Source organism: Panthera onca, chromosome D1 (genome assembly GCF_046562875.1).
Source record: "Panthera onca isolate mPanOnc1 chromosome D1, mPanOnc1 haplotype 2, whole genome shotgun sequence".
Classification (NCBI taxonomy): Eukaryota; Metazoa; Chordata; class Mammalia; order Carnivora; family Felidae; genus Panthera; species Panthera onca.
Genome location: NC_138348.1, coordinates 68884080 through 68897728, shown reverse-complemented (window position 1 = coordinate 68897728; position 13649 = coordinate 68884080). Strand labels below are relative to the sequence as shown.

Sequence of the window (13649 nt, the reverse complement as noted above, 5' to 3'; positions counted from 1 at the left end):
CAAACCTACAAACCCTGAGATCATGACCTGAGCCAAAGTTGGATGCTTAACCAATTGAGCCACCCAGGTGCCCCAAGTTTGGCAAATTCTCAAAAAGTTAAACATATAAATACCATACAATCCAGCCATTCCTCTCCTAGATATTTACCCGAAAGAAAGGAGAGCATGTGTCCCTACAAAAACCTTGTATACAAATGTTTATATGAGTTTTATTTTTTGAGTCAAAACCCCTAAACAATCCAAATATACATCAACGGGTAAAAGGATGAACAAATAGTCATACATCCATACAATGGAATACAACCCAGAAATAAAAAGAAATGAATTGATACATACTACAACATGGATGGTTCTAAAAATAACTCAGATAAGTCAAAGAAGCCAGGCAAAAAAGCATACATATTGTATGCTTTCATTCATATAAAACTCTAGAAAATGCAAACTATTTTATAGTGAAACAAAGATCAGTAGTTGCCTAGGCTAGGAGACAAAATAAAAGGAGGGATTACAAAGGAGCACTAGGTAACTTCTGGGGGTGATATGCTTATTATCTTGAGTGTGGTGTTTCACAAGTATATATACATACTTCAAAATTTATCAAAATGCACACTTTAAAAATGTACAATTTACTGTATGTCAATTATATCTCAATAAATTATTAAAATTATTAATAAAAAGTAAGTTTTTTGTTCTTGGGAAGATTTTTTTTTTTTAATGTTTATTTTTGAGAGACAGAGAGAGACAGAGTGTGAGCAGGGGAGGGGCAGAGAGAGAGAGAGAGAGAAAGACACAGAATCTGAAGAGGCTCCAGGCTCTGAGCTGTCAGCACAGAGTCCGAGGCCAGGCTCGAAGTCACAAGCCATGAGATCATGACCTGAGCCAAAGTCGGACGCTTAAACGACTGAGCCACCCAGGCGCCCCAGAGTTTGTATTTTTTATTTCAAATGTTTATTTATTTATTTAGAGAGAGAAAGGGAGAGCGCAAGCAGGGGATGGGCAGAAAGAGAAAGAGAGAATCCCAAGCAGACTCTGCGCTATCAGCACAGAACTTGACATGGAACTCAATCTTATGAATCATGAGATCGTGACCTGAGCCAAAGAGACGCTTAACCAACTAAGCCACGCAGGTGCCCCTTTTCTTTGGAAGATTTCTTAAGAAAGGGTAAAAATCACGAAAGATCAGTAACTGCCTAAAAAAGAAAATGAAAAATTAAAATTAGTGGGTACCTAGGTGGCTCAGTCAATGGAGCATGCAATGCTTGATCTTAGGGTTTCAAATTTGAGCCCCATGTTGGGAGTAGAGATTATTTTTAAAAAATAAAATCTTTACAGAAAAATTAAAATTAGGTTCAGTGGATCCTGAGGTATGCCAATGGTTAGAACACATACAACATAAATAAATATATACCACATAACTCCATGATTTTACAATCTTTAAAAAAAAGCTTACTACTTTTGGATGTTAGGAAATCAACTCATTTTTTGAACACTAATATATGAAAAGGAAAGGCAAGCATTTATTATGCCCTTCCTATAATGACTCTACCTCTGGGTAACCAAACAGTAGATATTCAAGAGTCTCTTTATAGCTAATAAATGAAATAACAGAATTAGAATATGATGATTTTGAACCCCCACTGAATTAACAAATGTAGGCACTGCATATTTATGGATGTTAATTTTACAAAAAGAGATAACCATGTACAATAAAACCTTGGTTTGTGAACATAATTCGTTGGAAACATGCTTGTAATCCAAAGCACTTGTATATCAAAGAGAATTTCAAGAACTATTGGCTCAGTTGTGATCATGTGATGTTCGGCATCACGTACTACTCATATTCCAAAACATCGCTCCTTTATTCAGTTAAAATTTATTAGAAATGTTTGCTCATCTTGCAGAACACTCATAGAAAAAGTTACTCACAATCCAAAGTTTTACTTGCTTCCTGATCAAAGAACATACTATCACCTGTAATAATCCTACCAACAATTTTTTAAAAATAATCTCAAATGAAGTCTGATCAAACCTCTAAATCCAACTAATTTACAGGAAATAGAGAACAGAAAATACACTGAACCTGTAATTTTTATAAAAGATACTTGAGAGATCAACCAGTTGCAATATACAAGGTTGATTGAAAGTATTTACAACTTTAAAATATATGAACAAAAAACTTCTGAAATCACTGGAAATCTGAACACTAGACATTGAATTCCATATTAAGGAATTATCCTTAGTTTTTAGACATGATAGCAACATTATGGTTCTGTTTTAAAAAGCAAGAGAAAGAAAGACCTTCTCTTTTAAAGACACATACAAATATATTTATGGACTACATGTTACGATTCTGGAATCTGCTTCCAAATAATACAAGGGAGAAGTGAGTGGGAATATAAAAGAAATAACAATGTCCGTGAATTGGTCGTTTTTGAAATTAAGTGATGAGTACAGAGAGGTTCAGTGTTCCATCTGGTCTACTTTTGTATATGCTTTAATATTCTACCATGAAAAGTAAGAAAAGGTATCTTGTTGAATTCATTTTGTAACTATTTTATATACATTGATATAAAAATCTTAAATAAATAAAATTGACAGAGGCCAAATTTCCTCTTTCATACTGTCCTTGTCCTTTTTGGTATTAAGATTGTACCAGCTTAAAAATATAAGCTGGGTGGGTGCCTGGGTGGCTCAGTTAAGCATCCAACTCTTGATTTCAGCTCAGGCCATGACCTCACAGTTTGTGGGATCGAGCCCCGGGTGGGGCTATGTGCTGACAGCGTAGTCTGTTTAGGATTCTTTCTCCCTCTCTCTCTGCCCTTCCCTCACAATCGCTCTCTCCAGCTTGCTTTCTCTCAAAATAAATAAACATTAATAAAATATGTATATAACCTGGGTAACCATCTCTTTCTACTCTCTGAAAGCTTATATAAGATGAACAATTTGTTTCATAATGGTTGAACTGAACTTTGTAAAACCATCTGGGCCCGGACAGCTACGTGCAAAAGGGAAGATTTCAAAACCTAACAATGTTTTATCCTTTGATTTGTAATTACGTTGCATTATAGGCTACATACCGATTATCTGCCATTTACTGCATTTTGCTTCATGACTTGGTATGCAGTCAAATGTCATAAATGTTCTCTGTACTTAAAAATGTACATGATCTGGGGCACCTGGGTGGCTCAGTCAGTTAAGTGTCCAACTTTGGCTCAGGTCACGATCTCATGGTTCCTGAGGTCCTGAGGTCGAGCGATGGGCTGACAGTTCAGACCTGGAGCCTGCCTCAGATTCTGTGTCTCCCTCTCTCTCTGTACCCTACTCCACTTGCATTCTGTCACTGTCTCTCTCCAAAATTAATAAACACTTAAAAAAAATTTTTTTTAAGTGTATAATCTAATTATTAGGTACAGGGTTCTATAAATGTCATTTGCTCAAGCTTGTTAATCTTTTATTCAAATCCTCCATTTTACTAATATTTTATTTACTTGATGTATTAATTATCAAGAGAGGTTAGATAAATATTAATACCATTTATCATTCTAAATGTCAATTTCTTAGGGGCACCTGGTTGGCTCAGTCAGAAGAGCATGCAACTCTTTTTTCTTTTTTCTTTTTTTTTTTTTTTTTAACGTTTATTCATTTTTTGAGAGACAGAGATAGAGCACAAGTGGGGCAGGAGCAGAAAGAGAGGGAGACACAGAATCTGAAGCAGGCTCCAGGCTCTGAACTGACAGCACAGAGCCCAACGTGGGGCTCGACTCACAGACCGCAAGATCATGACCTGAGCTGAAGTCAGCCAATCAACCGACTGAGCCACCCAGGTGCCCCAAGAGCATGCAACTCTTGATCTCTGGGTGGTGAGTTGGGCCCCACATTGGGTGTAGAGATTACTAAAAATAATCGTAAACTTAAAAAATAAGTAAATAAATAAATGTCAATTTTTAAATAGATATTGAAGTTACATATACAAATACATGACTTATCTTTTCCTAAAAATATTTTGGTTTTCCTAATGAATTCTCTCATTCTTAATGAATCTTCTTCTAAATCCTGATAATGCTTTTGTCTTAGTCTAGTTTTTCTTAAAATTAATATATCTGTGACTTTTTTTTCTTTGGTTCCTTGTGTTAAGGTGTTTTAGATCCATTCCTCATAAGCAGCAACATAATTATTTGTTTGCGGCTTTTTAAAAAAAAAATCCCATCCTGGAAGCAAAAATAATATAAAAACAGGGAAGGGGACAAAACATAAGAGACTCTTAAATATGGAGAACAAACAGAGGGTTACTAGCGGTGTTGTGGGAGGGGGGATGGGCTAAATAGGTAAGGGGCATTAATGAATCTACTCCTGAAATCATTATTGCATTATATGCTAACTAACTTGGATGTATATTTAAAAAATAAATTAAAAAAAAAAAATTCCATCCTGGAGCCTCCATGTCTTCTCTGGCAAGTGTATTCTGTTTACATTTCTTTTTTTTTTTTTTTTTTTTTTTAATGTTTTATTTACTTTTGAGAGGGAGAGAGAGACAGAGTGTGAGTGGGGAAGGGCAGAGAGAGAGGGAGACACAGAATCTGAAGCAGGCTCCAGGCTCTGAGCTGTCAGCACAGAGCCCAATGCAGGGCCCAAACCCACAAACTGTGAGATCATGACCTCAGCAGAAGTCTGACACTTAACCGACAAGCCACCGAGGCGCCCCTGTTTACATTTGTTTTGATAATTGACATAATTGAAATTATTTTCATCCATCTTATTTTGTTTTTAATATAGTACGCTTTTACTTTTTAACTTTTCCTTAAATTTTAACAGGATTATCTGAAAGTAGAATACTATTATCCCTTCTAAACAGTAAGAACTCAGAAAGCTTTAACTCAGATCACTACCCTTCCTGTCTTATGCATTATTTTCTAGTACGGTATTTAATTCTTCTGCATTTAAGTTATTTATTGTGTTGTTTTATACAATCACATTGCCAGATTAGTCTACGTGTTTACCAATCTTAAACTTTGCCTCTTGCATGCTCTTCTACATTGTGGGTTCAATTTTCTCCTATAAAGTACAAGTATTCAATAGTTCTTTCAGTAATAGTCTATGAGTAGTAAACTCTCCACCTCCAACTCAATATATTTATTTCTCCATTACTTTAAAGTTTTGAGAGTTAGTTTATGTCTCCTTGGCACTTCAAAGATATTAATCTATTAGTTTTGGCCTCTATTCACTCATGATAAGTCTGCTAAACTAACTGCCATCCAGTTACAAATAACTTATCTTTTCTCTCTGATTCCTTTATTACTTTCTCTTTCCAGTAAAGGCCCAGAAATTTCATGAGGATGTACTGAATTGTCCATTCATATTCCTTCTACTTACAGATTGTTCATTTATTTTTAGGCACAGTCACATAAAAGAGAAAAAGTGATTTGAGAATGACTATTTTCTTAATTCTCCCTAAGACTATTCAGAACTGAATCCATGCTAAATGTATGAGACATTAGTGTTCTCAAACTGTAGCATACAAAACACCTGGGGAACTTATTTAACTATAAACTACTGGACTTCACCCACAGTTTCTGACACAGTAGGTCTGGGGTCCTGCCATGAATCTGCATTTCTAACAAGCTCCCAGGTGATGCTAATGCTAATGCTGATTCTGCTGGTCAGGTAATCATGCTTTAAGAACCACTGTCTTAGGATTTAGCATAATTATCTCATGGAACCCCAGTTGAGAAGGACTGTAGGGATTTTGTCCTGCTTCTTAAATCTAGAGATAAGTATTTATCATTAATTCTAAACAGAATTTAGCTTTAAATATTGTTACCTTCTGTTTCTCTCTCTTTCTCCCACTGCTTCTTGTAGAATTCCAACTACATAAAATAACAGCACTTAACTGTCCATTATCTGGCCAGAACTGCTCCAGTTCATTCTTTACACAGCCCCCAGGCTAAAAACAAAACCTGATCATATCACCTCCCGTACCCAAAATTGTTTACCGGCTCCTCTATACCTATAGGAGCAGGTCTTTTTTTTTTTTTTCCCCCATTTTACTTTAGAGAGAGATAAGAGCGAGCAGGGTGGAGGGGAAGAAGGGGGGAGGGAGGAAGAAAGAGAGAGAATATCTCAAGCAGGCTCCACTCTCAGTACGGAGCCCAACATGGGGCTCAATCCCACGACCCTGGGATCATGACCTAAGCCAAAATCAAGAGTCAGACGCTGACTGAGACACCCAGGCGTCCCTGGAGCAGTTCTTTATGGGGAGGGAAAAATGGATAGGCTTCAGAGTACATGTAAACTTTTGAGTATTTACATTATGTCACACATTTTTTTAATACTACCAAATAGGCCTGTGTTCTAAGTCCATTTAAAATTGCTAATCTATTAAATTCAAATGAGTCAGTATGATACATAAAGCTTTTCTTGATCCATGCCTGCCTATCCTACCCTTGTACCATTTTGTGCACACCACACTTTCAAAATTTCTCCATTATACACATATTATCTCCACCTAGAAGAGAATGTCCAATAGGCCTCCCACAGGCCTAACAAGCTTCTTCTCCTCCCAAGAGTCCCAATATCACCTCCTCCTGGAAACCTTACCCAATCCACTTGAGAGTTAATTGCTCCCCTGTATATTCTCTCTCAGCACCTTGTAAAAACATCCACTATTACACTGCACCCTTCTAATTACTGGTCTACAAAACTATCTTCCTTTATAAGAGTATGAGTCATCTCCACCAAGAACTTAATCATTATCTTTAAATCTTAATAGTATATACCCAAATGTTTGTTAAATATATAAATATATTGCCTAAATATAATTTTTCCTTGGACTCAATAGACAGAAGAATGTACTAAGAATTTTCATGTCTGTTTTCATCTAGATTTTCAAGGGAACCGGAGATTCAGTGGCAGTAACTAGCACCTAATCTAGTTTTGTTCTCACATTTCTCCAAAATACTTCAAAGCATCAAAGCAAGGATTATGCCCCTGTAAGTTCTGACACCTGCAATGTCAGTACAACCAAGAGAAAAACACTGGAGGGTAATCAAATCTAAAAGTTCAAAAATCTTCATTTAAAAAAAAGAGAACTCTCATTTTATTTCATAAACACGTCTACTTGCTTTGTCTGTTTATTTAAAACACAGATGCGTATCACAAATTCTGAGATGCCTTGTCATTATTTATTAAAACACCCAATAAAATCCCTTTACAAAAGTATATACCATACAAAGGTAACAACAGCGAGTTGTTCTCTCCAGGGACAGAGGATGGAAATGTGAAGAGCCAAGAAAGAGGTCCTTTGCTTTTTACTTTTCAAATGTTCTGGGTATCATCTGAATTTTTAAAAATAATATACCACTTTAGCAACCAGAAAAACATAATGAAAAAAAAAAAAAAAAGAGCCATATCCTATGTCATGCTATTAACAAAACAGCTTAATTATGAAATTATTTTAATATTATTCTTACCAGATTTAAGACCTGAAATTTTGAAGATGGCACTTGGTTTCCCATTTGTGACAAATCCTAGGAGTTGCCATACAGGCATCCCATTTGAATCAGGGTAGGAAAAGTAGACAGATCCTCCCATTCCCTCAGGAAACGGGATTGTTCCCAGCATAAAAACCACAACATGGTTGATACTTTCATAATCAGGCAAGTCAAAAACAAATTTATCCTCTGCCACTTGCTGTGCAGCTGTTTGCACCTAGAAAATAAGAAACTCATCTTAGTTCAATAGTTTGAGGAGTTTCTAGAACACTTACAGTATTGCTTGTTACCAAGTATAAGCAATTATAGACATTATACCCAGTATAACCTCAGGTTAATCTGATAGTCTATATGGAATTTCCAAATATACCAGTGTTAAATTTAAAAAGAAAATCCAAATATATACATATTCAGCCTTAAAATGATCATGTAATGAGTGTAACCTTTAAAAAACATAACTAAATTCTTTCTGAAGTGCCCTGAAAGGAATTTACTTACACAAGTAAATTACTACAGCTTCAGTATGTTACAGAAATGAAAGGCTGTTCAAAATACCACACCACCAAAGCCTTATCCTCTAGTATAAAGGTAAAGAACTTCAGGAAATTAAAATGGGTAAGCAATCCAGAAGGAATTAGTTAACCCTCATTATTTGCAGATTCCACATTTGCTAATTTGTCTACTCACTAAAATTTATTTCCAAGCACAAAATCAATATTCATCACCCTATGGTGGTCATTCATGGACATGTTAATGGGCAGAGCAGCAAAAATTCTGAGTTGCCTAATGCACATGTTCCCAGCTGAAGTGGAAAAAAGTTAGCTGTGCCTTCTTGTTTCAGCTCTCATACTGTAAACGAGTGTCCTTTTCACAATCAATTTACTGCCATGTTTGTATTTTCTGCTTTTTGTTGGTGATTCTGATATTTAAAATGGCACACTGAAATGCTGGCTGGTATTCCTAAGTCCAAAAAGGTTGTTATGTGCCTTATTTAGAAAGTATGTTACATAAGTTTCATTCAGAAATGAGTTATGGTGTTACTGGCTGTTAAGTTCAATGTTAATGAATCAACAACACATATTAAATAACATGCCTTTAAACAGAAACATACAAAAAACAAAGTTATGTAATGATAAGTTGATAAAAACTGTCATCAGATCAGAGGCTCAAAGAAACCTAACCCTGTATTTCCCCTAGGGGAAACAATTCATTATTTACCAAATCAATGTTCACACTGACTTCACAGAACCTAACTATTGTGAACAACGAAAATCAACTGTACATAAAATGCAAAAATTCTACCCAGAATGTGCTAAGTGGGAACCTATAAAAGTTTCCTCTTGACTCATTTCATAATCTAACTTTCGGTTCTAGAATTGAATGTCAGTTTCTAGAATGAGATCTTATCTTATTTTGAAGTTTGAGAAATCTACTTCCACAGAGAAAATTCTTTTATCGACTTCAAAAAAATTATTGGTAATTGCCATATCACATCCATTAGCAAAAAGTAGTAATTCTGAGGGCACTCAGGTCGATAGGCGTCAAGAGTTAACATGATACAACGTTTTTTCGTTTTCTTTTTAATTGCTATGGCCATTGACTATTGACCAAAACACCAAATCTGAATCACTACCAGTATTTTAAGATTCTTAATGGTCAATTCTTATTACCCAGAATGTAACTTCTTTTCCTTTGCTAGTATTTGCTGTTACAAAAATGCTTATTTTTTCTTTTAATTTTTTAAAATGTTAACTTATTTGGGGGGGGGGGGCTGGAGGGGCAGAGAGAGAGAGAGGAGACACAGAATCTGCAGCAGGCTCTAGGCTCTGAGCTGTCAGCACAAAGCCTGAGAGGGCTCGAACCCACAAACCACCAGATCATGACCTGAGCCAAAGTCTGACACTTAACCAACTGAGCCACTCAGGTGCCACTACTTTTTTTCTTTTATAATATCCTAGCTACTCCTACAAAGAAACTTTAAAAATTTTTAGTTACATATTATCAATAATCTAATATGAATTGCCCTAAATTTACTCCCAAGAGATGAAGGATGAATGTTCTTTTGTTGTTGTTGTTGTTTTGGTTTTATTTTGTTTTTGTTTTTTTTAAGGATGAATGTTCTTAAAATCAAGTTTCGATTTCCTCTTCTGAAGTTTTCCAACCCTATTAAAAACTGTCCAGTTTAAACACAGAGAACAAAACAAAGGAAAAACATAAATAGAAAGACAAACTGCCTGTATTAGTATTAAATTCAATTTCACCAGTTTTTGGCATGCACATAATCTTAAAAAAACATATGAAATTATGGTATTTACAAAGCATGAAATAGCCATCAGACAAAACAAGTATTTGTTAAACGTCAACTCTAACAACCACCATTCTGTAAATCTGTATTATGACACACTAATCCTTGACCTTAGGGAAAAGAGAACTCTTTTAGTGAAGAAAAAATTTTCAAGGAATGAAACTGAGTTCATAATTTTAGGTTAAGTGGGTGTTTCTGGTTAGAGAATAATGAAGTTAAGTTTTGGATGTCTCTAGGTCTATTTGCCCTTCATTGTGATTAACATGTTCTTTGATTAACTAAGAGTCACACACCTCCCAAAAAGCTTATCTTTAAGAAACCCCCTACTGGAGAGGCACCTGGGTGGCTCAGTCAGTTAAGCCTCCGACTTCAGCTCAGGTCATGACCAGGTTTATGAGTTCGAGTCCCATATCTGGCTCTGTGCTGACAGCTCAGAGGCTGGAGCCTGTTTCAGATTCTGTCTCCCTGTCTCTGCCCATCCCCCACTCTGTTTCTCTCTCTCAAAAAAAAAAATAATAATAATAACAATAATAAACGTTAAGAAAGAAAGAAAGAAACCTCTACTGTATTTCCATTACAGAGGTTAGGTGTTAGGTAAGTAGACACAGGTATTGCTATAATTAAATGTCCTTCCCAATCAGTTGACAACGTGAGAGATACATGGATCTATGTGCTTTTCTTTAAAACACACACAAACACACACACACACACACACACACACACACACACACACACGGGCACCTCCGTGGCTTAGTTGCTAAAGCATGTGACTCTTGATCTCGGGGTCATGAGGTGAAACCCACGTTGGACAGAGGTTACTTAAAAATAAATAAAAACAAAACACATACACACATTTTAAATACCATTCATTAAGGACACTCATTCATACAAGTCCCACACTCACCCCAGGCTGGTCCTTTCATTTTCCCTGCCAACAGCAGGGAGCAATCCAAAGTTATCTCACCAATATTACCAATTACCACCATCACCAAAAGTGGCCTCCCAGTCATTCAAGAGACTGACAATAAACTTTCTGAGGCTAGTCATCTCCAATTTATCTTTGTGGTTTCTTAACGCACAAAACACATTATCAAAAGTTGGTAAAAATTTTAATTCAACAAAGGGGCTGCAAAATTTAACTAAGCAGGGAGAAAAAAAGAAAGAAAAAGAACTCTGGGTGAAAGGAGTAGAGTCTGAAGTGGATTTCTGGGTGGTTTCTAAGGGAAGCAAGGTTCATTCTCTTGATTATTCTCAGATTATTCCTTAACAATTCTAGGTGATCTCATTTAACGCTAATCATCTGGCAAAGCAGGTTATTATCTCTTTGGACCAGTAAGGATTTTCGCAGCTCATACCCTTCTGGGGTACCTCAGCTATGACTCACACTTAAGTTTTAGGTGTTTCTATCAGCCAACTTCCAATTACCATAAGCATATTTTTACTGGGGTCCTTCCAAAAGGCCCGAAAAGGTATATACACTGCCCCGGTACCTTAATCTTTTAGAAACAGTATGTTACAGACTAGATTCAAACGCCAGGTTTATCTCTAACTTATTTTATGAGCTCAGGCGTGTAAACTGCCGATTGAGGGGTGCTTGGGTGGCTCAGTCGGTTAGGCATCCGACTTCAGCTCAGGTCATGATCTCTCGGTCGGTGAGTTCGAGCCCCGCGTCGGGCTCTGTGCTGACAGCTCAGAGCCTGGAGCCTGTTTCAGATTCTGTGTCTCCCTCTCTCTGGCCATCCCCCATTCATGCTCTGTCTCTCTCTGTTAAACGTTTAAAAAAATTTTTTTAAAATAAACTGCCGATTGAGCTTAAGTTCCTCAACTGCAAAACAGAAATTATAATAACTATCTCACGAGTTACGAGGGTTAAATGTGAAGTGCCAAATTAGCGCTACCTAGAAGGCTGAAATTATGAGAAATGGACAAAAGGCGTGCATTGCCAAGCATATAGATAATCCACACTCGATAAATGGTAGCTAACGTGGCTACTATTTAAATGACTGAACAGAGCTGAGGGCAAAGGAGAACGAACACCCCAACACCCACTCTCCACCCTAATATGTAGCTGGAAAGAACACTTAAGGGGTTTCCCCGCATCTCTTGCACCGGAGCACCCTCCCCTTCCCGGGGCTTCGCCCTCGGGTGTCCTGCCCCCTTCCTGATACCACCCGGCCCCATCCTCACCAGCCTCCCTGCCACCAAGCAGCCAAACATGGCGGCGACTCCGCTCAGCCGGCAGGGACCCGAAGCCGGCAACTAGAAGTCCTGGGGCTCCTGCCCTAGTCGAGCCCAAGAACGTTCCAGAACATGCGGGACGACGCCTGCCCCTCCACTACATAGCAACTAGGCCAGTGGCAGGAACGCCTTCTGCCCCGCTCGGCCTCTGACCCCACTTCCTAGCCAGCACGCCCCTCGGGCGACGAGTACTTCCGGGGCTTACAACGAGCCTCCCCAACTAAGGGAGAAAATCATGCCAGAGCCTGTTCAAGACTACAAATCCCAGAGGGCCCTGCGTCGATTTCCGGTTTCCGGGAGGAGCGTCAATAGGGCTTGTTTTTCAGGATTGTCCAGATCCCAAATTTCCGAACTGTGGGCCGGTAGTTGTTTCTCACGGTTGTGTGACATTTAGGGATTACACTGCGCTTTACAATAATCACTTCACTAGATCCTGGCAAAAACCTTATGAAGTAGGTATTACTGTCTCCCTTTTGGTATGCCAGGAAATTGCCCAGGGTGACCAGCTAGCCCCTAATCTTTACACAGCACTAAATGTTGGAGCTTGAATCCAAGTCCTCATCCAAATCAGCTCTTTCTGCTACACGGTATCTCAAAAATACTAATTTTTAATCAGCTGTTTAGTACTTATTGGCAGCTTTATTGTTCGTTTCAGCTTCACTTAGCTCCCCCATTTATTTTCTGTAAGACTGTAAGCAAGATACTATATAACTTTGTAACTTAGCGCTTTTATGTCCTCATTTGTAAAATAAGAATAATAATTGTACCTGTCTTATAGGATTGCTGAGAGGATTAAATGAGTTAGTATGTATAAAAACAATAGGTGGCAGCGCTTAATTTATGGGGGTTTTAAATGTCTTACTTTTTTCTATGTGCATTTGCAGAAAAGATTCATAGGAAGTGAAAAACAATAGCCAAAAGAACTGGCATCAAGTACTGATTGACACCAATACTCATTCTCCTTTCACAGCTTAATTATCTTTCTTCTTATATAGGAAGGTAGGGTATCCCCTCGCAAGGGTCTCTACCCTACTTGAAATACCAGTCATCAACAGGTCTGTCCTCCCAAACCCAGGTTACATATGGAGGATCAGAGAGTTTGTAACAATCCTCTGGCCTCCGCTTTGGTTCCAAAAACTGCAACCACTTGTCTTATTTCAGGTATTCCTTTTAGATAGCCAGGCCAAAGGTGAAGAGAGAGAAGAGGATGTTTCTATCAATGTCTCCAACTTCCTACCTAAAAAGTCCTAGAACCTTCAAAATAGAAAGACCATTTGTGATAAGATCACTTCTTGAGGGGTAGGTACACTGCCTGGGTTCGAAGTCCTTCTTTATCATTTATTAACTATATAACCTTAGGTTAGTTAACCTAACACTCTCATTCCTCCTTTTCTGCATCTGTAAAATGGGATAATAATAGTATCTGCATCATAAGATTGTTATGAAGGTTCTTGCATTAAAAGTACTAAATATAGCCAGAATATAGCTTAATAAAATGTTAGTGTTTAACATTATTACCTTTCCTGACAGATTTTCTATGTCTTCATAACCACCATGTACTCTGTGAAATAATAAAAAATAAATATGTTGGTCTCCACCCCTAGTTTCTGACATAGGGC

At 37.5% G+C, this 13649-nt stretch overlaps 1 protein-coding gene across 2 annotated transcripts in view; it reads right to left on the bottom strand.

Moving 5' to 3' along the window:
• Nucleotides 1–12210, bottom strand: part of HIKESHI (heat shock protein nuclear import factor hikeshi) — a 42305-nt gene extending 30095 nt beyond the window's left edge. Inside the window, exons 1-2 of one of the 2 annotated variants that reach the window (XM_078433023.2) lie at nucleotides 11980–12210; nucleotides 7467–7704 (exon numbers count right to left, since the gene is read on the bottom strand). In XM_078433023.2, the coding sequence (XP_078289149.1) occupies nucleotides 7467–7704; nucleotides 11980–12009 (268 nt within the window). In that variant the 5' untranslated portion in view covers nucleotides 12010–12210. The remainder of the gene's footprint in view (nucleotides 1–7466; nucleotides 7705–11979) is intronic. The other variant, XM_060605423.3, reaches the window with a different exon arrangement.
• Nucleotides 12211–13649: the final 1439 nt, after the last annotated feature.